The following is a 26,225-nucleotide window of genomic DNA, read 5'->3' as shown; positions in this document are numbered from 1 at the left end:
CCTCCACCTGCATCCTCCGAGCAGGACTCTGCCATGAGCACCTAGACTGCGGTCCTTGTTTATTAACAGTGGCACTTGCACCCACACTCCCTCAGCCTCAGGCTGAAGGGGCAGGTGGGTAGAAATCAGAGGCTGTGCTGAGGAGTTATGTGGCGGGCTGGACTCTGCCCCCTTCCCCTCTAAAGCTGGCAGGGCCTGACAGGTGCAAGTTTCGCTCTTGCTGGGTGGCTTTCCAAGGCAAGTCTCTTCCATGCCTCCCAGCAGCCAGGACATGCCCCCCCACCCCCCCTCCAAGTCAAGTTCTCAGGTGGGCAGGGCCCCACCTGGCAGAGTAGGGGGGCAGCAGTTCAGGGCTCCACCTGGGCGGCTTGATCCTGGGACGGAGGTAGGGGGCTGGCTCCCCCTACAGCTCGGCCTGGCCCCCACTGGGGTCTATGTACTGGATGGTGGCCACGAAGGTGCGAATCTCCATGGGCTGCAGCATGACTCTCAGCGGGTTAAGCGGAGGGTAGGGCTGGCGCCTCGCTGCACCTGGGAGAGGAAGCCGACGGGTTAAGGGTCCGGGGGCCAGCAGAGGGGCCCTGGGCCTAGAGGGTGCCAGCTTTTCCGTGGGAGGGGGACACAACCCTCCCGTATCTGTGAGCCCCCCAGCCCCTGAGAGCAGCTGAGGGGCCCACCCCATCTGGGGCCAATGTGCCAGCTGTCCACCCTCCCCTAGGTAAGGAGGCAGGCGCTGGCTGTGCTGTGAGGGGGGGAGCAGCATCAGGGCTGCTGGACACTGCTCCATTCTCTAGTGCTTGGGGGCGGGGGCACACCCACCTGTGGCTGGCCTCCAGCTGAGCCGGTTCATGGCCTCTCGCTTCTGGTTGGCCACCAGGTTCATCTCCTGCAGGGAGGTGATGGTGAAGGAGGAAAACAGGTGCTGGGGGTGGGGAGACAGACATGGTCAGGAACTTCCTCAGGTGAACCCTGCCCCCTGCTGGCCCCCCCCACCCCTACACAGGGGACTCCCCCAGTCTGGTGTGAAAACAGGATTTTATGCTGGCTGTCCTCAGAATTTGTGCTCCACCCCAGAGCTGGCTGCATTTCAGTGCCGGGACTGGGAGCCCTAGGGAGACAGCAGCATTCACCTCTGGGGGATGGGCAGGGGTTAGCAGCAAGTGGGTGAGGGACCCCCTACATCAAACAGCCCTATACCTGCTGCACCTTGTGTCTAAGGATCCCTTTCCCTGTGTGGATGTGCAACCATCTGTGGTGTGGCACAGGGCAGCTGTTTTACACAAGGCTCCTTTGTGTATTGGGGTGATGCTAAGATCCATCCCGGAGGTGGCTGCATCTCAGCACCAGGCCAGGGAGACTGAGCCTGTCCAGTGCGTTAGATGAAAAATCCTCTAGGCCAGTGGCTCAGCAAATCCCTCCGCTGCAGCCCAGGCCCCCCTGCTGGCTGCCGGGTACCTACCAGCAGGTCGACAGTGATGGGCTGGGAGCCGTTGGCGCTCTCCCCTCTCTCAAACTGGTGCTCTAGGCGGATGAGGACGGAGCTGGGGTCCCACTGGGCCAGCGTCAGGAGATGGACGGAGGGGGGAAGCTCTTGCTTCAGAGCAGAGAACTGGGGAGGAAGGGGAGATGCGGTGTCAGGCTGCCAGAACGGCGCCATCCAAGGGAAAGTTTTGGCAAACTAGAAAAGTCACCACCCAACCCTGAACTATTTCAGTTTCTCAGGCTGCCCCGGTGCCTGCATGGCAGCGCAGGGTGGATATAACCCGCTCTCCTCCTCCTCCAGGGCCTGGCCTGGGGCTCCCAGCATGCAGCAGTGTCCCCGTACCGCTGAGGGAAGGGGGTACAGGGGGAGCCCTGCTTTCAGCAGTTACCTTGTCACAACCACTCAATTTACCTAAGCCCTCCATTTTCTGCTGAAGATCACCTTGGACAACAGGTGGTGATCAGCCCGGCTGCTGTCATGAGCAAGTCGCCCCAGCCCAGGTTTCACAGGGGGCATAACCCCATTTGTGGAAGGGGGTTGTGTCCCCCATCCCCTGAGCAGGGAGTGCAGAGCACAGGGCCATCAGCTCTATCCCTTTTCACCTTCAGCTCTCAAAGCACTTTACAGAGGTCAAGCTCATTAGACCCATTTTACAGATGGGAAAACTGAGGCATGGGTGGCAGGGACTTGCCCCAGGGCACAAGCAGAGCAATACCCAGTGCGCTACCCACTAGACAACACTGCACAGTCCCTTCCAAGCAGCACAGATTGAAAACAGGTCTCTGGAGTACAGTGGGAGGGCATGGAGATTTAACAAGCTACTGCCAACTCAGCAAAGGGGGGAGAGCAGAAGAGAGGAGTTTAAAATCCAGTTATATTTAAATATCGCTGACTTAATCCCAAGTCCTGGCCAAACACTTCTCCCCCCTCTGAAATTTTCCCAGGGAAAAAACTGAAGTTGTCCCCCACCCTCTGCAAAGCTTCCCCCAAAGGGATTTTGCCCCCAGCAATTTTCCTGCCTGAATTTAACCTAATGAGCAGAGAGGAGGAGGCACCCACTCCACAGGGGGGGTGCTTGGCCATGATGGGGTTAACCTATAGTTCAGCTGGCACTGGGCTGGGTTGGGGAGGGGGCAGGAGCTGGAGGACTGGGAGAAGGGGAGAGGTACGGCAACCAGAAAGACAAGAATTTTCTTCCTTATCCAGCCCAGGTGAGTTAGGAACTGAATCTGGATTGAGCCGGGCTGAGACCCCCACACTCAGTTCACGAGTGAGGCAGTGGGGAACACGCAGCCCCCCACCCCCCAAAAGCACAGAGCCCTGCCCAGCCACCTGCTTGAGGCTGCGCTGCCCCTGGTGGAAGGAAGGGCCCCCACCCAGGGCCAGGACCAGCTGGGGCGCCATGAACTCCTGCTGGGCCTGCAGCCGGTGCTGATAAGCCGAAGACTCCACCATGTCCAGGAAGACGAGGTGCCGGCCCCGCACCACCAGGCCGTCGTGGTAGACCCCAGGCTCCAGCAGGGGCTCCCCCACCCCGCGGTTGTCGTCGTAGAGCAGCCGCCGATGCACCTAGCCACAGGGAGGGAATGTCAGAGCAGCTGCTGGGCTAGGAACACCCCCAGGCTCCCCCTGCTGCACTGGTGCAAGGCTGGGACACCCCTTGCCGGCCAGCCCCGGGCTCCGCGTGCTGCACTGGTGCAAGGCTGGGGCGCCCCCTGCCGGCCAGCCCCGGGCTCCGCGTGCTGCACTGGTGCAAGGCTGGGGCGCCCCCTGCTGGTGCAGTCCTGCTTCTTCAGGATGGGGAGGACATACACAGGGCCAGAACAGAGGATGGTGGTGGTGGTAGGGTGGACTCCAACCAAAACCTCATCCCATCTCCTCCCCATCCACCTCTGCAAGGGGGAAGTGTGTGAGGAAGGAGCCCAGGGCAGGATTCCCCTCCGCCCTCCTCTCTCACCATGAGCTCCATAGAGCCATCCGCCACGCTGCTGCCTCCCTGTGAGCGATCCGTCAGCACCGTCAGCTGCAACTTCTTGTTCTAGAGAGAAGAGGGAGCCAGAGCTAACAGAGCGGGCGAGGGCCTGCCGGGGAGTCACTCACCTGCATCCTCCGCTCCCTCCAGCAGCTGGCAATGGAAGCAGCCCCCCACAAGCAGCTCTCCTGCTCTTCCACCCTCTTGTGCCTGCCTGCAGCTTCCTGGCCCCTTCCTGCACTGCATTTCCCGTCCCCGGGGCTAAGGGGGCAGGGCTGCTTTAGGAAGTGTGAGGTCTGATCAGAAGACATGGGGCTTGTCCTCACCGGCCGGCGCTCTGAGTTTTCGGCGGTGGGTCCTTCACTCACTCTGGGTCTTCGCCAGCAGTGAAGAACCCGCCATTGAAGTGCCGCCAGACCCAGAGCGCTGCCGGGTGAGTAAAATTTAAAACGGGATTCTCGGCCAGGGCGCGCAGGGCCCCTGCCACTAGGTGTGGGGCCTGAATCTGGGGAATCGGCCTAAAACCGGCCCTGTGAGGGGGTCAGATGTCAGTGCAGGGAGGAGCAGATTGGGGTCGAGGCAGGGGAATTAAGAGAGTGGCAGGTGGGGCTGCATTTCTTCCTTCTGGAACAGACTCCCCCGTGTCTCTCTGCAGTGGCACCTCCTGCGACACCCCACTCCATATTCCTCATAGTGATATTTCCATTTATGCTGCATTCTGCACAAGACGGGTTATGTGAGCTGTCACTGGAACAGTGCCGATTTGCTGAATATGATTAGCCCCTTTGGATGCATGTATCATGTTTGTATCTGAAGTTATAAATACCAGCTGGGTGTATTTCAGAGGCACTTTGAAGTTATGTCTACACTACGCACCTCTGAGCAACCCAGCCATGCCGCTAAAAGGCGCGCAGCGTAGCTGCTGGTTGTTGGCAGGAGAGAGCTCTCCCGCCGACAAAAATCTTCCACCCCCATCGAACAGCGGTAGCTGTGTTGGCAGGCGAACGCTCCTACCGCCAAAGCTGTTCACACCAGCACTTTTCCTCAGCGAAACATTTGTTCTTCGGGGGGGCAGGGGTGGTTTTTTTCACAGCCCTGGATGACAAAAGTTTTGCCGACGAAAGTCCAGTGTAGACAAAGCCCGGGTGACACCCCCAGCCAGCCTTTCAGGTACGACAGTGAAGAAGCTAGACAGGGCTGATGGACTCGGAAAGGGTGTGGCCTTCCTGTAAACGTTTCAACCAGCCTGTAAGTAACAGCTGCTATGACCCAGCGAGGGCATGCGACCAGACCTTGGGATACCGGACTTCATGTTGGGTACCTGTAGCTTTCCACAAACTGGGTGGGAACTGGTTTTGGAACAAAAGGTTCCCACCCTACGTTAAAGCTATATAAGGTGGGGTGTGATGTCATCTAGGGGCCTCACTCCCCACGTAAGAGAACTGGAAATGTGAGGAACAAAGACTGAACTGGGAGCAGTGCTGGACACAGGCTCAAGGGATTTCTAGCCTGGGATGGAAAGCTGGGGGCCTGCTTGTATCAGCAGCCAGGCTAAGATTGCGAATTCATATCCAATCTGTCATTTTAGGCTTCGTTTACAGGTTTGTTTATTTACTATGGGATCTGTTTCGCTCAGTTTGCTATCACTTAAAATCTATCGTCATAGTTAATAAATTTGTCTTTTGCTCTATCTAACTCAGTGTGCCTTGGAGTGAACTGTCCAGGGAAAAATCTCAGCTTGGTTAACATAGGCTGGTTACATATTCCTCTCCACACGGAGAAAGAGGAACTATTTATGAGCTTACATTATACAGACCACTGTGCTGTGCAGAACAGTGTAATTTTAGGTTTATTCTCCTGTGGGGGGGTCAGTGCCTGGGGAGCTGGGAAATTGGCTGGTGTCCGCTGTCTGCACTCAGGTAACCTTACTCTTGGGGAAATTCTGCGCCACTGCGCATGTGCAGAATTTATGTCCCCTGCAGATTTCTTTGCTTCCCTGCAGAAAAATGACTTTTTAATGGGGAAGCAAAGGGATGCCACCAGCGTGGTCATGCGACCTTCCCCTGCAGTATGTTTCAGGGGCTCAGGGCAGCTGGAAACAAGGTAAATCGCTGTGGGACAGGGGGGAGGGACTGGGGCAGACCTAGCTGGTGGCTCCTACCCTGCGCCAGGCTCAGCTGCTAGGCCCAGCTGGGCCGGGGAGGATGGGACTTCCTTTTCCCCTACATGGCATCTGAAGCTGGGTCAGACCCACGCCCAGATTTCTCCCCCAGCAGCAGGAAACTCTGCAAAGACTCCTCTCTCCTGCTTCCTGCACCTATTTCTCCTCAGCTGCACGAGGGATCCTTGCACAGGGAACTGATCCCCCATCTGTCCAACCCCCCCGTGCAGCCAGACCCCCTCCTACCCTCCCGTTGAACCTCACCCCCCACACTCAGACACACCCTCACTCCACCTGCACCATCCTGACAAGCCACCTGAACCTGGATCCTCACCCCACCAAGCCCCAACCAGCTGCACCTGGCTCCCTGCTCCACTGAGACCCCCACACCCAGACCCTCTGCCGAGCTATCCCCCTCACACCCAGACCAACCCCTGCTGAGCTCCAGCCATCTTCACCTGGAACCCCCCACCAAGTCCCATTAACGTTGCACCCAGAAACCCCCCAATAGGCACCTGTGCATCCAGATCCCCCCATACCCGGATCCCCCACTGAGCCACCTGCACCCAGATTGCCCCACACAGAACCCTCTCAACCCCCATCGGACCCCCCTACACCGAGCCCCTCCACACTTAGATCCTGCCTTGCTGAGCCTGCCCGCCCACCCCTAGTGCATGTAGCATGGAGGAGCAGGGCCCTGGGGTGTTTCTGGGGCAGGCCGGGTCCCTGCGCTGTGTCAGGGTTGGGTGCAGCCTCACCACTGAGTGTCTCGAGTGTGATCTCCCACTTCTGTGCAGCCAGGGGCCGGTGCTCCCCGAGGCCACGCTGGAGCTTCCACATTTATTTAACAAATAAAATTTATAGAATTTGAAACTATTGTGTGCAGAATTGTTAATTTTTTGGCGCAGACTGCCCTCAGAAGTATCATGTAGCTCAGTCTCGGTGTGTGGCACCACCTGCAGTCGTGTTAGGGGATAACGGGGCCTGGTGAGGCTGGCTGTATCTCCAGCACAGCAGTGTGGGCAGGGCCAACCCAGCTGTGTGTCCTACGGGTGGGGTACAGTCCTTCCCAAACTGCAGCCCAGGGGTGGCCACCCGTCACACCCATCTCTGCCTTTGCTCGAGCCGCTGCATGGGCCAGAGCGGATCTGGGGGTGTGGGAACGAGGGACCAGGAGCATCACCTGCTGGCCAGCACTGGTATCTGCAGCGCCTCCCCTGCCGGATCTTGTCCATATCTGGCACCGGCTGCTGTAGGAATCAAGCCCTCGCCATCTCTAGTGCATTTTCTCCCCTACCCCATCCCTGTGCAGACAGGGCAATGCTGTGATCCCTGTTTTGTCTATGGGGAAACTGAGGCACAAGGGCACAACATCACAAGCTCCCACAGGGGAGTTGTCGGCAGAGCCAAGAACTGAAAACCCAGGCGAGTGTCGCTACCTACGGGACCACCCCTGTGTCTCCACAGAGAGGACTCCCCTCCCTCACCCACACTCTGCAGCAATGGGGAGGGGACCCAGCAAGATGCCGATGGGGCCCCCAGTGGCCCTGGTACCTTGATATAGATGCGACTGTTAACAGGATAGTAGTTCCCAGCCACCGGCTCTGTCTGGCTCAGGTTCCACGTGGCTCGATAATCCCGCCTGCCGTGAGCATCAGAGCCCCATTAAGCCCCGTGTCGGCCAGCTCTCCCCTGCCCCCAATCCAGGGGAGTAGGGCCAGTTTGGGCTGTGCAGTCCAGGGCTCTGGGCAGATCCCAAGTGACAGGGCTCCCAGCCTGGCCCCGGCTGGGGAACAGACTGTTCTCTATACCGAGCCCTGGGGCACCCCACATGCTGTACAGTCTGCGTCTGACACCCCCAGGGGGAGGCTGCCAGCTAACCAGGAAAGGGGGACGTCCAGGGCTCATTGGAGTAGCTCACACAGGGCCCTCCATTCAGGGACCTTAAACAATAATTAAGGCCTGGACGTTCATTAAGACACAGCCCCTTTTCCCGAAGGGAGAAGGGACTCAGTAATTCAGTGGAAGACAGGAGAATGGAACCCAGGAGTCCTGACTCCCAGCCCCGCCCTCCCCTCCTCCCAGAGCTGTGGGGAGAACCCAGGAGTCCTGACTCCACCCTGGAATTATCCTCTCCCCTGCCTAGGAAGGATCACCCCACTCCCAATGTCTCGCCGCCCTGTACCTCCGCTCCAGAATCTCCCGCCCGTTGGAGTCTGTGTAGAAGCGTCCATCCGTCTGCAGGGACGTCTCGAAACGGCTGATGATCTCCTTGCCTAGCCCGTCGCTGCAGCAGAGGGTACAGCAGGGTCAGACGTGGGGTCTGGCAGCACACAGATTCCCCCACCCCCCGCCACACTGTCTGGGGCTGGTCTGACATTTTCCATCTCAGCTGTGTCCATGGGAAAGGTAGGGGGAGGGGCTCCCCTTGAAAAGCATCATGGGGACGGACCAGCTGATCTTCCGTCAAAACTCCCAAATAGCTGCATTTGGCAATGCTGCTGCAGCGCCTCCCACTTTATAAACCTGACTCCCTGGTCAGACTACATCTCCCATGCGGCACCAGGGCCACGGACTCAAATAATGCACCACCTCCTGCCCCCAAGAGGGGAGGCTGTGGTGCATCATAGGAAATGTAGTCCAACCAGGGAGCCCAGCCCCACAAGAAAATGGGAGAATGAGGCACTAAAACTACAACTCCCATGGAGCACGGCAGCAGCCCCTCCAAGTTGAAATTACTTCGTTGGGCAGTTTCCTGTGGCAAAACCCTTCCATTTCCCACACTCACTCTATAGGGATGGGCCCCACCGTCCACTCAAGCTCCACATAGGCCTGCCCAGCATAGAGCCGCACCACCTGTGAGCACCACGAAGAGAAGTTCTGGTAAACCTCCTGCACCAGCTTGTTCTGGACCAGAGAGAGAGAGAGACACGTGTGTGCAAGGATCCCCTCGCCAAGCACTACTTGCAGCCACTTCTGGGTTAGGGCATGGGGGGGTGAGGGGGAGACACGGTTTATAGCTGGATCCCTCATCAGATGCGGAAATGCAGCTGACTCTGGGGTGGGGTGTTAGCAGCCCACAGCACCTCAGCACAATATTGGAGCAGAGTAAGGAAAGGATCCTGGATTCAGTTGGAAGTGTAATGAGGTGTGACTGAAGGATCCTGGAGGGGGTTAGCTTTGACTGAGACACCGCGGTAAGGTCAAGGAACATGCCAGGGGATCTTCAATGGTCATAAGCAGATGGGACCTTAGTTTTAAGTCTTATCCAAGAGCTAGCAACTCTGCTGTAACCCAGCAGACTTCAGTCCCCCAGCCAGACATGGGACTAGAACCCAGGTATTCTGGCTCTCAGCCGCCCCCCCTGCTCTAACCACTAGACCCCACTCCCCTCCCCGCTAGCTCAGGGCTAGTGGCATAAGGGAATCGGAGACAAGAGACTTTGGCTCCCACGCCCAGCCTTCTGGAGGTTCCCGCCTCCTACCTTCACCAAGTACGTGCGGGCTCGCCCAGCCACACGGAAGGGCTCGGAACGGTTGGGCCTGAAGATATATGCCCCAGAGGCCTGGGCGCTGTCGTCATTGCCAATGCTGGCGTTGTACCTTGGGCGGGGCAAGGGGGGGGGTGTGTGGTGAGAGATGGTCCAGTCAGCTGCCCAGAGCACCAGAAGCCCCAATGCCATGCCAGGGAGAACACCCCCCGCCCCTCCCCCACACACACACCGCTCCTGCACTGCCCAAGGGATCGAACTCCCGCTCCTGGGAGCTGGTTATTACCCTGTTTTACAGATGGGGAAACTGAGGCCAGGTCTACACTACGCGCGAAAATCGATTTTAGATACGCAATTTCAGCTACGAAAATAGCGTAGCTGAAATCGAATATCTAAAATCGATTTACTCACCCGTCTTCACCGCGCGGGATCGATGTCCGTGGCTCGCCATGTCGATTCTGGAACTCCGCTGGTTTTGGTGGAGTTCCGGAATCGATATAAGCGCGCTCAGGGATCGATATATCCCGTCTAGATCAGACGCGATATAATCGATCCCCGAACAATCGATTTTAACGCGCCGATAGGGCGCGTAGTCTAGACGTGGCCTGAGGCACAGATGGATTGGGGAGGAAGGTATTCACTCGTGCTCAAATGTGAGTCAGTGCGAACAGAACCCAGGAGTCTTGATCTCCACCCCTACTGCTCTACCCGCTAGAGACCACTCCCTCCTCAGAGGTGGGGATAGAACCCAGGCGTCCCGACTCCCCAGCTCACTGACCAGAAGAAGTTCTGAGACACAGACAGTGAGATGCTTTTGTCCAGGTTCTGAATCTCCATCAGGAGCCCAGTGACCGGGTCGAACAGAACCCGGAGGTGCTGTAGGGAAGAAGGCAAGAACGTCAATAGACCATGACTCAGGAGACAACCCACTGCTCGGCCCCTCATTCCTCCACCTCCGATTACCACAGTCCAGTCCCCACCCGGTCAGATCCCCCGCTTCAGAAACGAATCAAGTGCCATCCTAAAGCTCGTTAGGTTGTTTACCTCCCGCTGCTCCTGTTGGAGGCTGTTCCAGACCCGCCTGCCTCAGATAGTTAGAAACCCGCTTCTCATTCCCAGCCTGTGCTGACTCCTGGCCCGTTTTGTCTCCCTTTGTTCTTGGGCCAACATTATCCTTTAGCTTCAATAGTTCTTCCCCCTCCCTAGAAGCCTATCGCGCTAGGCGCTGTACAATATCATTAGGTATATTACGGTAGCTCCTTGGAGCCCCCGTGATGGTGCTGGGCGCTGTACATTATTTATTAGGTGTATTATGGTAGCACCTCAGAGCCCAGGCATGTACCAGCTGGAGGTGGACAGATAGCTGGCTGTTCCCTTGCCTTAGGAAGTGAAATGGCCCAGGCTGCACCCTCGCTCAGGACAGTACCTCATTCTGGATCTTCCTGGGGGACCAGGCATCCACCCAGGGCTGGGCCTGCTCCCGGATCCGCTTGGCCAGCCTGGAGCGCAGGTCCCTGCTGGCCGTTTTGGAGACGGTGTAGGAGCTGTAGCCCAGGGGCGGGGCCGAGGCTGGGAAGATCAACTCGTGGGTGGCGTCTCCCCGGTCTCGTCTCACTGCCCAGGTGAAGTTTGAGACGGGGACAACCTGAAAACAGAAAGAAAAACCATCTGAGGCCCGAACAGAGATTGTGCCACATGGGGACACCACAGGACGGATGCAGGGAGCTCGCAAGTTAAGCAGAGCCAGACTTGGTTAGAACGTGGATGGGAGATGGCTGCTGTCAGCTCCTCAGCATTCTCCCCTCACGTTGGTGCTGGCCCCAATGCCACAGAGTGATGCTAGGGGGCGCTGCACTGCAGAGAGAGGGGTGGGAGCTCAGGAGGGGCCACTCTGCACTTGGGATCAGTGCTGGCCACTGGGGGCAGTATGGAGTAGGGGCTCAGTAGGGGGCACCAACCCCAATGCCCCAGTGTGGTGCTAGGGGGCACCTGGCTTTCTAGTGAGATTTAAAAACCAGGTGATGCCTTGTGCTCATTATGCAGCCCCTGGCGCTTTCCCTGGTGTCAGGTTAACCCCTGTCAGTCCCGTGCAGCCCATTTGCGAGGCGCAGGGAGCGGTGCCAGTTTGAGAGCGTGTTATTGCACGGGACCAAGTACGTATGGGCCCCATCGCCCCCTAGAGGATGCAATCAGACCTGCTTCGAGCGCATCAAATCATACCACCCATTAGCGGTGGCAGCATGCACAGCCTATACGAGCTGCAATACTGCTGCCGCCAACAGATCCTCCTTCTGCTAGGAGATGCCAGAGCCCAATCCCAGCTAAAAACTGAATCCCCTGCAGGACCACGACACAGGGAGGGATGGAAACAGGTCAAGCGTGCAGCCGCAGGAAGGAGAGAAGGAGCCAAGAAGGAAGACTCTCTGGCCCTACCTCATTCAGCACCGTCTGGCCATTGGGATCTGTCACCGAATACGCAGCTCCGTTCACCGGCAGCCGGACGTTCCAGTTCACACGCCGTCCCAGCGGGTTGTAGAGGATCACCATGAACTGGACAGACAGACCCAGGTTAGCGGGACACCCACCCGACCCTCCCCACCGCCAGCCAGAGAGAGCAGGCGCTATTCACTGGCTGAGCCCAGAGAGGATAAAAAGCCGTCCTACATCGGCATGGTAAGGGCCAATCTCCTCCAGCTCAAGTAGTGACCTGCGTTCTTGGGCTGGTGGAGCTGGGTCCCAGGCCGGCTCCCCTCCCACGCCTTATACAACAAGGTCCTTACGGTGCTGGCAGATTCGGTCAGCGGGCACACGCTGATATTGAGGTAGTTGCAATAGATGAAGTTCTCCTTGTTGCCGCTGATGCTGGCCAGAGCGTTACTGACCAGGACCTGCAAAGAGGAGAGATGCCTCCCATCAGGTGAGAGACAAGAGATTCACCCCTCTACACACACGCATTCCGGGGGGGGCACTGTGCTGCTGGGAGCAGGATGGGGGTGCTCTCCCCTCAGAGTCAGTGCTGACCCACAGCAGCTTCCTGGGCAGTGATGGGGGGGAGGACCATCAGCCCCTCCCCTTCCTCCCTGTTGCTCCTGGATGCGCTGCCCTGCACCCCCTCTCTGGAGACGCAGGTGAGGGACACAACGCTGAAGGAGCAAGGGGAGGAGGTGAGAAGGGGGCGGGGGAGAGGAGGCAAGCGGTGAGCCAGCAGCTAGCGGTGGTTCTCGTGGCAGACAGGGGAGTGTCTGGCAGGGGAGTGAGGAAGTGAGCGGCAGCAGGGGACTGAGGAGGGATGCAGCAAGCCAGCGGCGGGCGGGGGGGGCGGTGAGAAGGGACGCAGCAAGCCAGCAGCGGGCGGGGGAGTGGGGAGAGACGCGGTAGGGGGAGGGCAGGGCAAAACCCGCCAAAACTTTACATAAAAAAATGACAATGATCTGGATGTTTGCATGCACATTAACTCGAGGAAAAATAAATAATTTTAGGAAAAAGTGTTAGTACGGCCACCAGCACTCTGAGGCCAAGAAATTTGTTGTGAGAACTCCTGCACTAGGGGGCACTGCAGGGAATGGTGGGGAATGCTCCCCTCATGGTCAGCGCTGGCCCCCAATTCCCAGGGGTGGCACTAGGGGGCGCTGTGCTGCAGGGAACAGGGGAGCTCTCCCCTTGGGACCAGCATGGACCCCAATGCCCGAGTGTGGCACTAGGGGGCACTGCAGGGAACAGGGTGGGGAATGCTCCTCTCATGGTCACTGCTTTCCTCCAATTCCCTGGGGTGGCACTAGGGGGCGTTGTGCTGCAGGGAGCAGGGGAGATCTCCCCTTGGGACCAGCATGGACCCCAATACCCTGCGTGGTGCTAGGGGGCGCTGTGCAGCAAAGCATCACCAGGGCCACCCCTTGCTGAGGAGAATAGGGAGTTATTGGGGGGGGTCCCCTTTAAATCCCTTTGCCTGGCACTGAGATGCAGCCACCTCTGGGGTGGGGCCATGGCAGGTCCTTGGCTACTCCAACACCCCCGCAGGCTGCCTTTTCCCTTGGCCATCCTGCCTCGGATGCTCACTGCAGGTAGACTAGAGGAGGCAGAGTCAGGTTCCAGGATCTCTGGAGGGGAACAGGGTGCCAAGGAGGCAAGGCACATACCTGGCAGGCATCCCAGCCGGCAGCCAGACGCTTGGCATAGTCATTAGCCACGTGCTGCTTCTCCGTCCCACTGACGGCGTCATGATGCTGGGCCACTGCCATGGCCCGGCCTGTGGGGGAGCCGGGGTGTCAGGGAAGGAACAGTGAGCTGCGCCAAACCCGCCAGGTGGGATGATGCGGGGCGCAGGGAAAGGGGGATTGTGGGGCCAGACAGCCCCCCCAAATCCAACCTCTCCAATAGAGGACTGGGCCTGCACCTCCCCTGCCTGGCCTGAAGACTCCCCCCGGCCCCCAAACTCCAGCATCAACTTGGCAACTTGGCTAAGGCCACACAGACAGGAGTAGAACCCAGGAATCCTAACACCAGTCCCTGCTCTAACCACTAGACCCCACTCCCCTGCCAGAGCCAGAGCCTCCAATCCCTACAGCACTGGGCCACATGGCCGGACATCTGTGTACGGAGAAGGCAGCACTGCCCTCTGCTGGCTGCGATAGGAGCTGTTCCTTTGTTCTGTCTCCCCCTAGTGCCTGCATGGGCAGGATAAGTTTGGGGGAAATCCCGATAACGGGGCGATTCATGGCTCAGCAGCTCACGTACGGAGCACGGTGCTGTCTCCTTCCCCGTAGGGGCCCATCCTCGCCACCGGACCGGCCAAGGCTTCCAACTGGTTGCAAACCTGCAGGGGGGGGAAGGGGAACAGTGATGAGAGAACATGTATCCGCATCCAGTAACCCTCCAGGAGGCACTTGCCACTCCCATTTCATAGAGAGGGAAACTGAGGCATGGAGAGGGGATGGGGCCTGCCCAAAGTCACACAGAGCCAGAGATTGAACCCTGGCTCCTTGGCCCTCTGTTCTAACCACTAGACCCCACTTCCCTCCCAAAGCTGAGGAGAGAACCCTGGAGTCCAGCCTCCTAGGCTCAGACTTCCTCTCTGTCCTGCTCAGGACAGGGTGCTGGGAAGACCAAAAGGCAGCAGATCACAGGGACAAGGGTGGAATCCCAGACTCCCTGCCCCCACCTGGAAAACTTCCCCACCTGTAGGAAGTTGTTGCTCAGTCGCTCGTAGCGCTTGAAGGCCGGCCGGCTGGTGAAGTAGCCTGTCCAGAAATGGTGCGGCCCGTCAGCGTAAGGGAAGAAATCGTCGTATTTGAGGGACCTGCGCGACACCAAAGAGGGTCCCCTCTGCGACTCATGGGTCCAGGAGACCCGGACCTACTCCCTCCCCCCTCCTCAATCCACCCCACCCCACCTGGCCACAGGAGGGTAGCCAGCCAGTCAGTCCCACAGCTCAGCACCTGCACTCAGCACCAGCCAGCCCAGCGCCTGAGGAACAGAGAGGAGGGTTATAATGGCACGGAAGAAACTAGTGAGAGATGTGCTCGTTTATATACTCCAGCGTGGCACTAGGGGGCGCTGTGCTGCAGGAAGCAGGATGGGGGCTCAGCAGGGGGAGCTCTGCTCTCCCAGGTGGCGCTAACCCCAATGCGGCACTAGGGGGCGCTGTGCTGCAGGAAGCAGGATGGGGGCTCAGCAGGGGGAGCTCTGCTCTCCCAGGTGGCGCTAACCCCAATGCGGCACTAGGGGGCGCTGTGCTGCAGGAAGCAGGATGGGGGCTCAGCAGGGGGAGCTCTGCTCTCCCAGGTGGCGCTAACCCCAATGCGGCACTAGGGGGCGCTGTGCTGCAGGAAGCAGGATGGGGGCTCAGCAGGGGGAGCTCTGCTCTCCCAGGTGGCGCTAACCCCAATGCGGCACTAGGGGGCGCTGTGCTGCAGGAAGCAGGATGGGGGCTCAGCAGGGGGAGCTCTTCTCTTCCAGGTGGCGCTAACCCCAATGCGGCACTAGGGGGCGCTGTGCTGCAGGGAGCAGAGCAGAGGGCTCAGCAGGGGGCGCTCTGCTCTCCCAGGTGGCGCTAACCCCAATGTGGCACTAGGGGGTGCTGTGCTGCAGGGAGCAGAGCAGAGGGCTCAGCAGGGGGCGATCTGCTCTCCCAGGTGGTGCTGACCCCAGTGTGGCACTAGGGGGCGCTGTGCTGCAGAAAGTAGGGGGGGGCTTCATCATTACCCCTCCAAAGGGGAGACACCAGGGGTTGGCAAGCCCATCCTCTCTGCCCTAGCACGGTGGGGGCGGGACAGCGCAGGCCACCCCAAGCGGGTTCCCGCCAGCCCCACCTGGCCCCGGCGCTCACCACGACCGGTTGGCTTTGAAGAGTTCCCACAGGTAGCAGGTGGGGGTGGAGTAGAGCACATGAACCTGGCTCCCGTTGTGTTGCTGGAAGAGACAAGGGGATGGAGGGAGCGGGTTTGGCAACCGCGCCGGGTGGGCTCTGTCGTCCCCCAGTGGCCAGTCAGCGTAAGGAGTCTGCTGCAGCCTGCCGCTCCCAGAGGCCAAGGACCCGCGTTCGAGCCCAGCCATTGCCCAATTGCAGCAGGCCCCTGCTGAGTGCAATGGGCCTCCTGCTTGGGCCACGCGGCTGCCCTCGGGGGCTTGGCCTGTGGGTCAGGAAGTGAGAGCCCAACCCTCTCCCGGCCCAGCATGCATCCCAGGCGGGTCCCCCCCTGATAGGGGGAGCCCTGCCCAGCAAGGGGCTCCTAACCCCCCCCTGCACCTGCAGTCTCCAGGGGGGAAATCCCTGCGCCCCACCCCCCAGGGCCTCCTGACCCCCGTTACCTGTGCGTTGACGTGTTTGATGAGCTTGTCCATGTTCTTGTACCACAGGTTGGCGTTCTCGTACTGGAAATCCGAGCCCATCGTCATGACAATGTGGTTGGTGCGGTAGTGCTTGGCCTGCAAGGAGACGACGGAAGGTGACACTTCAAGTTCCCCACTCAGAGACACCCCCAGCTCGGTACCCAGATCCCGGGCTAAGGCAGCCCCATGGCGAGAGCCTGGCAGGCAGCCGTCGGTTCCGCTTTCCCCACGGGGAAGGTCAAAATTGTTTCGGCAAAACTGACATTTTTTTTCCTCCGCAGGAAATTCTGTTTTTGCAAAATGGGCGTTTGGCGGAAAAGTCATTTTGACGCATTTCTGACCTGCTCTAGCAGGAGCTGCGGGGCAGAGGTCCCGGGGCACTGGGCTGACACACCGGTGTCAGCGAATGATGGAGAACACCTGGAGAGTCCCCCAGGGAGGCTCCCCCAGTGCGATCTTAGGGCAGAGGAGGAAAATGGAGACTGGTCCCAAATATTCAGCTGCGTATTGCGGCCGGACAGAGACTGGCTGTGTCTCACGGGAGCTGGAGCTGTCCCTGAAACAATCCCATCCCGCTCCTTTCTGGGGCTGGTCCGTTATTCCCTAGCACAGGCACCACGGACAATGCTAACAATGGAGTCAAGAAACTCGTCCCCCGAAAGGGTCTCTACTACAGCGCCTCTCTGGCTATGAAATGACACTTGTGTCTTTCTCCCATGGACCAGCAATTCCCCACCCAGCTTATAAATCCTGCCCCAATCTCCAGGCAGCCTCTAAGCGCCAGCCAATCGCAAGAGTCGGCCACGAACAGCTGAGCGTCCCAGTAACTTATGCAAGCTCAGGCACCAGTCGAGACAGGAATCGAACCCAAGAATCCTGACTTCCAGCCCCCTATTCTAGCCACTCCACCCCACTCCCCTCCCAGAGCCAGAAATAGAGCACAGGATTCCTGGCTCCCAGCCCTTCGCTCTAACCCCTAGACATAAGGCCCGCTGGCTGCAGAGGGTCCTCTCCCAGCTCTCACCTGGGCAGCCACGGTTTCCAGGAAATACGCCACCAGGCTGTCAACGTTGTTCTCATCACTCGCATCGTCCACGATGGGGCTGTCGGAGCAGAACTGATCCCAGCAGAGGGACAGGGGCGGGTTGTAACCGTTGGGGAGGACACCTGAGTGGAGGGGGGTTGGGAACAAGATCACCAGGGGGCATGGGCACCTGGGCAGGATCCAGCCAGTGATGTGAGGGATGATGCGGGTGTCGGGGGCCAGCACAGAGCCAGGTTCCATGGGCGGCTCTGCCCCGTGAGGATCCCCCAGGGCAAAAGGAACTGGCCTACAGGGGTGCAAACACCACGGAGGGAGGGGGAGATCAGACTGCATCCAGCCAGGAGTTCAGGCCAGGCACCCCATCTCTGCCCCATAGCCCGGACTACCCCAGGCCAGCCCCTCTCCTCCCCTCCATCCCAGGCCCCCAGCTGGACACCCCAGATCCCATCAGGTGGATCGGCCTTGGGCAGCCTTCCTGCTTCTGCCACTGCCTCCCCCTCAACCATGAGTCACCCCCCCCCACACACCCCTATGGAGCCCACCCACCTGCCAACCCTGGCAGCCCATTGGTGCATGGCACCGTCTGTCTGTGGCACAGGTGCCCCACCCACTAAAATTGGGCCTTGGAACATCCCGAGAAGCCTTGCCAGCACCCCCACTTCAGCTCACCAGTGAAGAGGTCGGCGCTGGGTGGCTGCAGGCTGGCGCTCGCTCTCCAGATCTGCTCCATCTCCCGCAGCTGCTCCCGGTTGGCTTTGTCCTGGTAATCCAGGCGGCCGAAAAAGAAACCGTCGAAGCCCATCTGGAAAGGACACCGGGGGGGAAGGGGTCAATGCCAACAGCCTCAGAGAACCAGCAAACACAGGCAGCAGCATGGCTAGAGAGCTGGACAGGGACCCGGGAGACCTGGATTCTATTCCCAGCTCTATCACGGGGCTACTGGGTGACCTTGGACAAGTCCCGCCCCTGCTTTGTGCCTCAGTTTCCCCACCTGGAAAGTGGGGATAATGCTCCTGACCTGCATAAAGCACTTTGAGACCTGCTGATGGAGAGTGACACACGCTGTCCCCAGCACGCTACCCCCTTGGCCTCTGAAGTCCCTGCCTGTGGGGGGGCAGTTCTAGGCCCCTCCCAGAGGACCTCACCTGGGCGAAGAGGGAGGCCTGCTCTCGGGAGTGGCCAAAGGGGTCGATGTGCCAGGCGGCACGGGGCCGGCCACACTCCCCGAAGGTCTCTTGTAGGAAGCGCAGCCCCAGCGTCATCTGGTCGATCATGGCGTTGTAGTGGGTGGCCGCCTCGTCGTTCATGCACCAGCCGCCGTTGATAAATTCCAGTCGTCCTGCAGGGAGGGAAAGGGGGCTGGTCGTCCTCAGTGCCAGGCGAGCGGGAAGGCCGGGCACCGCTGGGGTCTGCAGCTGCCTGGCAGCGCCAGGGAAGGAGAGAAGCCAGGGACCTTCTGAGGGGGTGGGGCGGCATGGACAGAAGATGGCACAGGCCAACTGATCCACACAAGCAAACACTCGTGTGTGTGTGTGTGTGTGTGTGGCAGACACACCCACCCATGCGTGTGGGCTACCCGCAACCATAGCAAGGAGCGTCTGTGATCTGCTTTTTTACACTGTGCCAATAAAGATCTGAATCAAGTTGTGCGAGAGACACAAGATGATCCAAACAAACACCCCACATGCATGTGTGTGTGACAGAGACACACCCCCGACATTTGCTCCCTCTGTGTGTGTGTGTGTGTGTGTTGCGAGGTACCCACCAGTACAGGCAAAGGGTCAGTGTGGGAGAGCGAGACCCACACCCTGGGACGGGCACAGGCGCATACAGTATAGCCCAATGCAGGGATCTAACATGTGCTCGCGCACACACAGGGAGTCTGGCTGGGTTGTTGTGTGTCAGGCCATGCGCGCCCACTGATTGACCCAGGCATATTATCTGGGCGTGTCTCTTTCACACACACGGGCCGGGCCTATAGTGACGCTGCGCTCCATATGCTTCATAAAAACATGTTTATAAGTGTGACTATGAGGTAACTGGAATATGCTTTATGCGAAGGTCTCTTGTAAGGTATCATTACAAAGCTTATGATCCACTGAGTGTGGTCATCTTGTTTGTATGAATGTATCGTTCTTGTATCTGAAACTAGCAATACAAAGTAGAACTCTGAGGTCCTACGCAAGTATGCAAAGTGTGGGCCATTAATGGTGGTTTAGAATCTTGATGGCTCCCATTGACCAGGACAATCGGCTGTAAATGGTTTGTTTACCTGCACACCTGCCCCTGTGTCAGAAGAATGAGGTCTTACAGTGACAGGTGACCATGTCACATGATACTGGAATCCACCTTAAACCTGGTGCTTTTCCATTTAGACAGAGGGGTGGGGACCCAGAGAGACAAAGGACTCCCACCTTGTGCCAAAGCTATAAACGGGGGAGCAGGACAAGGAGGGTCCCAGTCATGAGAAAGCCCCTGCTTGTCACCTAAGATGCCTGCTGGAAGTAACAAGGCCTGTATCAGGGGAAAGGATTGGGTCCAGACCAGGAAGAAGTCTAGTCTGTGAAAGAATCTTATTGGAACATCTCTGAGGGTGCGATTTAAAATCAGTTTCTTAATGTATTCGGCTCAGACTTGTGTGTTTTTGTTTTGTTTGGTAATTTACTTTGGTCTGTCTGTTATTACTTGGAACCACTGAAATCCTACTTTTTATACATAATAAAAATCACTTTTGTTTATTATTAAACCCAGAGTAAGTGATGAGTGCCTGGGGGAGCAAACAGTTGTGCATCTCTCTCTATCAGTGGTATAGAGGGTGGACAATTTATGAGTTTACCCTGTATAAGCTTTATACAGAGTAAAAAAGATTTATTTGGGGTTTGGATCCCATTGGGAGTTGGTATCTGGGTGCTGGAGTGACCCGCTGAGCAGTTTTTGGTTAAAGTCTGAAGCTTTGGGAGCATGGACCTGTGTCTGTGTTTGCAGCAGGTGAGCGTGTCTGGCTCAACAAGACAGGGTCCTGAAGTCCCAAGATGGCAGGGAAAACAGGTTCAGAGGTAACTTCAGCACATCAGGTGACAGTCCCAAGGGGGTCTCAGTGACCAAACCCGTCACACCACGATCACCCACTGATTGACCCAGGCATATTATCTGGGCGTGTCTTTCACACACAGCCCTGCACTAGTCGGTATTGCACAACATATAGCCAGGGAGCATATGCCTGCTGTGTGGGTGTCAGTGTGAGAGAAACACACACACACACCCCACCAAGTGAGTAAAAGAATCCCTGTGAGCGTGTCTGTCTCTCCCCATCTGTCTCACCTATGCAGACATCCGCTGTACAAGCGGGTGGGGGACATCACCAGGCCCAGCAGTGCAGGTCACAATGCCTTCTGCCACAAGAGCAGCGCCCAACTGGCCAGCCAGCGCGGGATCCCTTACCCTCACTGACCAGCTGCCTCACCGCCTGCCGCATGGACTCTGCCTGCAGCCGCCACCAGCGGTAGAAGAAGGCCACTTCGACGTAGATAAAGCGCTTGGTGGGGTCAGCCAGGAGCTGGGGGATGACGGAGTCCAGGATGTACTGCACACCAGCATGCTGGATGTCGTTGCGCGCTGTGGAGGGAAGGCACGGGGGTGAACAGAGACGTCCAGGAACCCACAGAGCAGGGATGGCAGCGAAGCCAGGTCCCCCCGACCCAGCCACAGCACCCCTCAGCAGGGCAGGATCCCCCACCTTGCCACAACGGCCCTCCAGAGGGCTGGATCCCCACCCCTGGCCATGGCAGCACCCCTGGAAATCTCAGATCTTTCTATCTCTCCACAGCAGGAATAATCATCCCTCCCCATAACTGCTCTGCACCCCCTTCCTCTCCTCCAAACACCTCCTGCAGTTCAAAATCTGTCTCCCTCCCCGAGCAGGGACAGCATCAGGGTGAGATCAGCTTGCACGCACAGCACCCCTTGGAGTCTCACCCATCAACCAGCCAGCCTCCACCCCATGGCCCATTCCCCACCCACTGAGTCAGCCAGTCCCCACCCCCCCATTGAAAGGCCCCATGTCCTAGGCTTCTGCTTAAGTCACGCCCATGCTGCACGGCTTTCTCTATGGCCTGAGAGATAAGATGCTCCAAAGGCATTAATGTTTCCACTAACTATGTGCTGGCCTTGACTGATGTCATGGAAAAGCTGCCCACATGAGACATGGCCTCTAAAAGGTGACATTAATATCCAGGTGAGTAAGACCACAGGCTTATTATGGCCGGGGGAGAACAGCGGGGGAATGACAAAGGTTCAACATGTTCCTTGGCCAGAGGATACAAAATACTCTGAGGAAGCATGATCTAATGATTGGGGGGCAGAGGGGCCCTAGATTCCTGGCTTCTGGGAGAGTAGTGGGGTCTAGTCATTAGAGCACAAGGCTGGTGGAGCCTGGAATTCAGGATTCCTGGGTTCTATTTCCAGGTCTGGAGAGGGAGCAGGGTCTAGTGGTTAAAGCAGAGTGGGACTTTCAGGACTCCTGGGTTCTAATCCCCACTGAGATTCACTATGTGACCACAGGCAAGTCCTTTCCCGCAACTGTGCCCCGTGAAGCTAGGATGCTTAGTCTGTGAGTGCCTGTGAACTGCCATGAAATATTCTAGCAGGCGACACAGACTTTATCCAGCTTCCGGCAGGGAGGCGAGGTGGGAGCTTCCCCCAGTCCTAGAGCAGGTCCCTACAGCAGGGCCAGGGTTGGGAGGTGCTCTCTATCTCCATCAGCAGCAGAGGAAGTCGGTATGCTGACAAGATTAAGATAGTGCATCTCTGAGCAGTGCTTCCTGCCCTGCCCACACCTTGCTACAGAAAGGAGCCCTCCCTCAGCTTAGACTCATGCAGGGTCACAGCCAGCTCTAAACCCAGCAGAAACAGGGATCAGACAGCGACACTGGCCTTCAGATTTGATCCTGCTGCATGGGCCAGCTGGCTTAGTGCTTGGGGAAAGGAGATCCAGGGTGTGTCTGTTCTCTGGGACACAGGAAAGCCAGAGTCTATAATTTCTGGCTCTGCGACTGGCCTACTGGGTTACCTTGGGAAAATCTCCTCACTCTGTGCCTCAGTTTCCCTACCTATAAAATGGTCACAATACTGACCTCCTTTGTCAAGTGCTTTGAGATGTACTGATGGCAAGTTCGAGGCAAGAGACAAGGATTAATCCACTGAGTCAGACGGCAGCAGCTCCAGTGCATGGGAACCCTCCCCCCCACCCCTTGCGCACCATCTCCACCACATACCTCCATAAAAATACTGATCCACTGTTTTCAGCCAGCCCACATCGTTGTGCGTGTGAGGGATCAAGTGGACATTCAGCATGTCTGCTTTAGTGGCTGGGCAGGACTACGAGAGAAAGAACCAGACATGCTGCAAAATGGAGGGGAAGGCCGCAGCGTACAAACAAACCCCATTGTAAGGGCTCTCTGGGCCAATATCCTGCAGATAAGAGATACTGATCTGAATAGATATTGCTCAATGTAACCAAGAGAAGACGCTAGAGGTGGAAAGAGGCAATTGTCTTCTTCACAGCCCTCTAATCAGAGCTGGACTGCTCCCTGCACTAGATTCTCCAGGGCTTTGGACAAACAGCTACTGAACAATAAATCATACGCCAACAGCAGACTGAAGGAGTTTTTCCATCGATGTAGTTAATTCACTTCTCTGAAAGTCAGCAGCTAGGTTGACAGAAGGATTCTAGCTGTATCTATGCCGGGGTTAGGTTGTCCTAAGTCCAGCGCTCATGGCACTAACTTTTTCACAGTCCCAAGCAACAGAGCTAGGTCAATCTAAGTGTTCAGTGTAGACCAGGGGTACCTGACTGGGGAGTCAGGACTCTTGGGTTCTAGCCCCAGCTCTGGGAGGGAGGCAAAGCTGGTGGCTAGAAATCAGGAATCTGGGGTCTGATCCCCAGCTTGGTAGGGAGAGTGCTGTCCAGTGGTTAGAGCAGGTTAGAGCTGGGTTCTACTGTCCCCAACCTTGAGCCGCAGGCTCCCCAGCTGTAAAATGGAAAGATGTCACCCTGGCCAAAGTTCTCAACTTTGCAGAGCTCACAATGGGAGGTGGCCAATTATCGTAATCATCATTTCACCGAGAGGAAGAGACACTCTAGGGAGATGGGGGAGGAAAGGAAGAGGAACAAACTGCAGAAACAGACAAAGGCACCAAACTGCACAGTATTAACCCCCTAACGCCTCCACTGCTAGGGCTCTACCCAAGCTCATGCGTTCAGTGCTCCCTGTTTAACTGAACTCGGGAGGGGTGGGGGCTGACCCTCGAGAAGGCTAGTTATCTGCTACTGGGACTAAGCATTGCTTTGAGCCCCCAGCGTCCCACCACAGCCCAGAACTGGGCAGAGGGGGTGTGTGTGGGGGGGGTCAGATGCAGCCACTGCAACACTATCTAAACTCTGGACTGTCCTGCCTTCCTCACTATGGCTCACAAGCTCCCCCGAAACACAAGAACATCCCCACCCCCCCAAATCTCATCCCCCCTTTCACCCCACAGTTTCAGAACCCCCAACGCATCTGGGCCCTCCTCTCACTCCCCCTTCTCCAGCCAAAGCTCCCCCACCGCTCAGAAACACCTCCCGGTTCCCCGAGCCCCCCTTCCCCCAACCCTTCTTCGCCTGCTCTCCCCCCCAGAGATCTCCCCTATCCCACCTCCCCCCCCACTTCCCCAGAGCCCTCTAATGCCTCCCCTCCAGCCAAAGCCCCTCCAGGACCCCCCGATTCTCCTCCACGCTCCCTCCTCCCCCTTTTCCCCAGACCCACCCTGCTGCCCCCCTTCCTCCCGCCCAGGGCCCCGCAGCCTTGGCCCCTGGGGCTGCTCCCCCCCCCGCCTCACCTCATAGCCGCAGCCGCCTGCGGCCGCCCCCAGCAGCCCCACGCCCAGGAGCAGCCCCACGGGCAGCCCCATCTTCCGCCTGCAGCCGCGGGACCCTGCGCCTGGCTGGCAGCTCCCGCTATCACGTGACCAGCCCTTCACGTGACTCCCTGAGCTCGGAATCCCCCGTCTAGCCTCGCCCCCTCCCCAAGCGGGAGCCAATCCGAAGAGAGAGGGCGGGGTCACGGCCTTTATTCATACATAAAAAGCGTCAATGCAAACAAGAGATGCGTTGATTGGCTGAAGGGAAGAGGGAGGAGCCAGAATGAAGGGAAAAGGAAAATTGTAATTGACAGGCCATCCCACCTATCATGTGCAAGGAGAAGGTGAAAGGGTGGGGGCGAGGATTAATACAGCCTGCATCTAAAAGAACCAATGGGAAGGGGATCAAATTGATTGACATATCCGACCACCTATCAGTTGCAGGTAAAAAAAATCACAAGCCCCGCCCCCCATTCCAGAGACCAATAGACTATCCGGGAACGCTTGAGGGACAGTTGAAACCGCCTCTCAGAGGCAGGACAACCGGCACCAGAGTTATAAAGCTGCGGCCGGTTCCTGTTTTCCAGGAGCCCGCGCTGGGCTCTGATTGGTAGAGAAGATTGGCTCCCCCCACCCCTCAGGCACCGCCCCCAACCCCCACCCTCAGGGCCACCCCTGCCCCCCCAAGCCCCCCCCACCTTCCATGCTCCCCACCCCCAGGCACCGCCACCCCCCCCACCTTCCATCCCCCCCAACCCCCCCACCCCTCAGGCACCGCCCCAGCCCCCCAACCTTCCCATGCTCCCCCCGCACCCCCCAACCCTCAGGACCGCCCACCAGACCCCCCAACTTTCCCATGCCCCCCCAACCCCCACTACCCTCAGGCACCGCCCCCAGCCCCCCAACCTTCCCATGCCCCCCCAACCCCCCACCCCTCAGGCACCGCCCCCAGCCCCCCCAACCTCCCATTCCCCCCCACCCCTCACCACCGCCCCAGCCCCCACCTTCCCATGCTCCCCCCAGTCGCCACACTCCCGCCACCCCCCCAGCCCCCACCTTCCCTGCTCCCCCACCCCCCCCCCAGGCATCCCCACCAGCTCCCACTCCCCTCCACTGTCCCCCACCTCCCGCCCAGCCTACCGAGCCCATTCACTGCTCCCCCAGCCTCCACCCCAGCACCCCAACTCCTCCCCCCCATGATCCCCCATCCTCCCACCACCACCACAGCTCCCACTCCCCCCAGATTCCATGCCCCCCAGCCCCACACCCAGCACCAACCACCACCCCAAAACCCACCTCAGGCACCCGCCACCAGCCCAACAACATCCCATGCTCACACCAAGCCCCTAAACCGCCTCACACAATTTCCTATGCTCCCCCCAGTAACCCAACACCCCTCAGGCACTGCCACCAAGTTCCCCAAACTCCCCCACATTCTCATGCTCCCCGATCCCCACACCCCTCAGGCACTGCCACCAGCCCCCCCAACTCCCCCCAACATTCCCATGCTCCCCGCAGTCCCCACACCCCTCAGGCACCGCCACCAGCCCCCCAAACCCCCCTGACATTCCTATGCCCCCTCTCACAAACCCCCACCAAACACCCAGATCCCACCCCTGCCCATGGACACTTCCCCTGGCTCCCACAAAATCCCACCTCCATCTATCTCCCTCCCAAAACTGACTCCCCCCTTGACAGCAGGCCTGAAGTCATTGAGTGGGGAGGGCTGGGGCAACCACCTCCCAGGGGGCCAGTCTCTAGGGGATGCCTCCAGAGAGCCAGTGAGGGGCTCCCCCATTGGGGGGCACCATGGCCTGCAGTGAATCTCTCAGGGAGCTGAGGCTGGCCCCTTTGTGTGGGGATGGCGGCCAGCTGTGCTTTGCGCTGTCACCAGGAGCACTGAGGGCTGGAGCCAGGTTTGCATAGCCCCACCCCTCCGTCCACATGCCTGCTGAATCTGAAGCTTCAGCCCTTTCCTGTGAAAAGGTGCGAGTGCTTCCTAAGAACCATGTTCTAGGCTCAAGCCCCAGCCTTTCGCTGCTGGCCTGGGACGTGAACTACAGCCAGCAGCGTCCTGGTGGTTTGAAGCTAAAGTGTGTATTGATCTAGTGCTGGTGAAAAGGTGCCAACAGAACAAACCTCTGAGACTGAAGTCCTCTGTCCACAGAGCAGATGCAGCATGGGCTGGGGCAGATGCAGCATGGGCTCCGATGCCATCTTCCCAAGCGACGACGACCCCACCCAGCAGACAGCAATCTCTGTGGCCTAGTCAACACTTGGCCTCTGCACTGTCAACAAGTCAGTTAGTCCCAGTCATGGTGAATTATTTTTACAAAGTGGAGCCTTGGA

General features: G+C 58.4%; 1 protein-coding gene across 2 annotated transcripts; it reads right to left on the bottom strand.

Moving 5' to 3' along the window:
• Positions 1-42: 42 nt before the first annotated feature.
• MAN2B1 (mannosidase alpha class 2B member 1) lies at positions 43-26,061 on the bottom strand. 2 transcript variants are annotated; one of them, XM_032768170.2, is made up of 24 exons: positions 26,016-26,061; positions 22,253-22,355; positions 20,421-20,594; positions 18,125-18,318; positions 17,649-17,781; positions 16,959-17,101; positions 15,914-16,030; positions 15,432-15,514; positions 14,282-14,402; positions 13,841-13,919; positions 13,243-13,352; positions 11,887-11,994; positions 11,540-11,656; positions 10,533-10,751; positions 9,885-9,982; positions 9,101-9,218; positions 8,405-8,523; positions 7,802-7,903; positions 7,171-7,258; positions 3,441-3,521; positions 2,816-3,052; positions 1,460-1,609; positions 820-922; positions 43-531 (listed from the first exon to the last, which is right to left on the bottom strand). In XM_032768170.2, the coding sequence occupies exons 1-24, from the start codon at positions 26,055-26,057 to the stop codon at positions 404-406; spliced, it is 2,967 nt and encodes a 988-aa protein (XP_032624061.2). In that variant the 5' UTR covers positions 26,058-26,061; the 3' UTR covers positions 43-403. The 2 variants fall into 2 exon arrangements, with proteins under 2 accessions (XP_032624061.2, XP_032624062.1); XM_032768171.2 differs by lacking the exon at positions 26,016-26,061 and adding an exon at positions 23,856-23,984.
• Positions 26,062-26,225: the final 164 nt, after the last annotated feature.

The sequence above is a fragment of the Chelonoidis abingdonii genome, chromosome 26 (assembly GCF_003597395.2).
Source record: "Chelonoidis abingdonii isolate Lonesome George chromosome 26, CheloAbing_2.0, whole genome shotgun sequence".
Classification (NCBI taxonomy): Eukaryota; Metazoa; Chordata; order Testudines; family Testudinidae; genus Chelonoidis; species Chelonoidis abingdonii.
Note: the sequence above shows the minus strand (reverse complement) of the source record. Positions and strands in the feature narration are given on the sequence as shown.

Bases quoted from the DNA above. Each gene is read 5' to 3' on its own strand.
- MAN2B1 (XM_032768171.2), bottom strand. From the start codon at position 23,927: ATGGGGCTGCCCGTGGGGCTGCTCCTGGGCGTGGGGCTGCTGGGGGCG. The intron at 7,904-8,404 runs GTGAGTGTGGGA...CCTCTGCTGCAG, and splicing joins GTGGGGCCCATCCCTATAGA to CGACGGGCTAGGCAAGGAGA. The intron at 532-819 runs GTGGGTGTGCCC...TTCCTCTCCCAG, and splicing joins CAGCTGGAGGCCAGCCACAG to GTGCAGCGAGGCGCCAGCCC.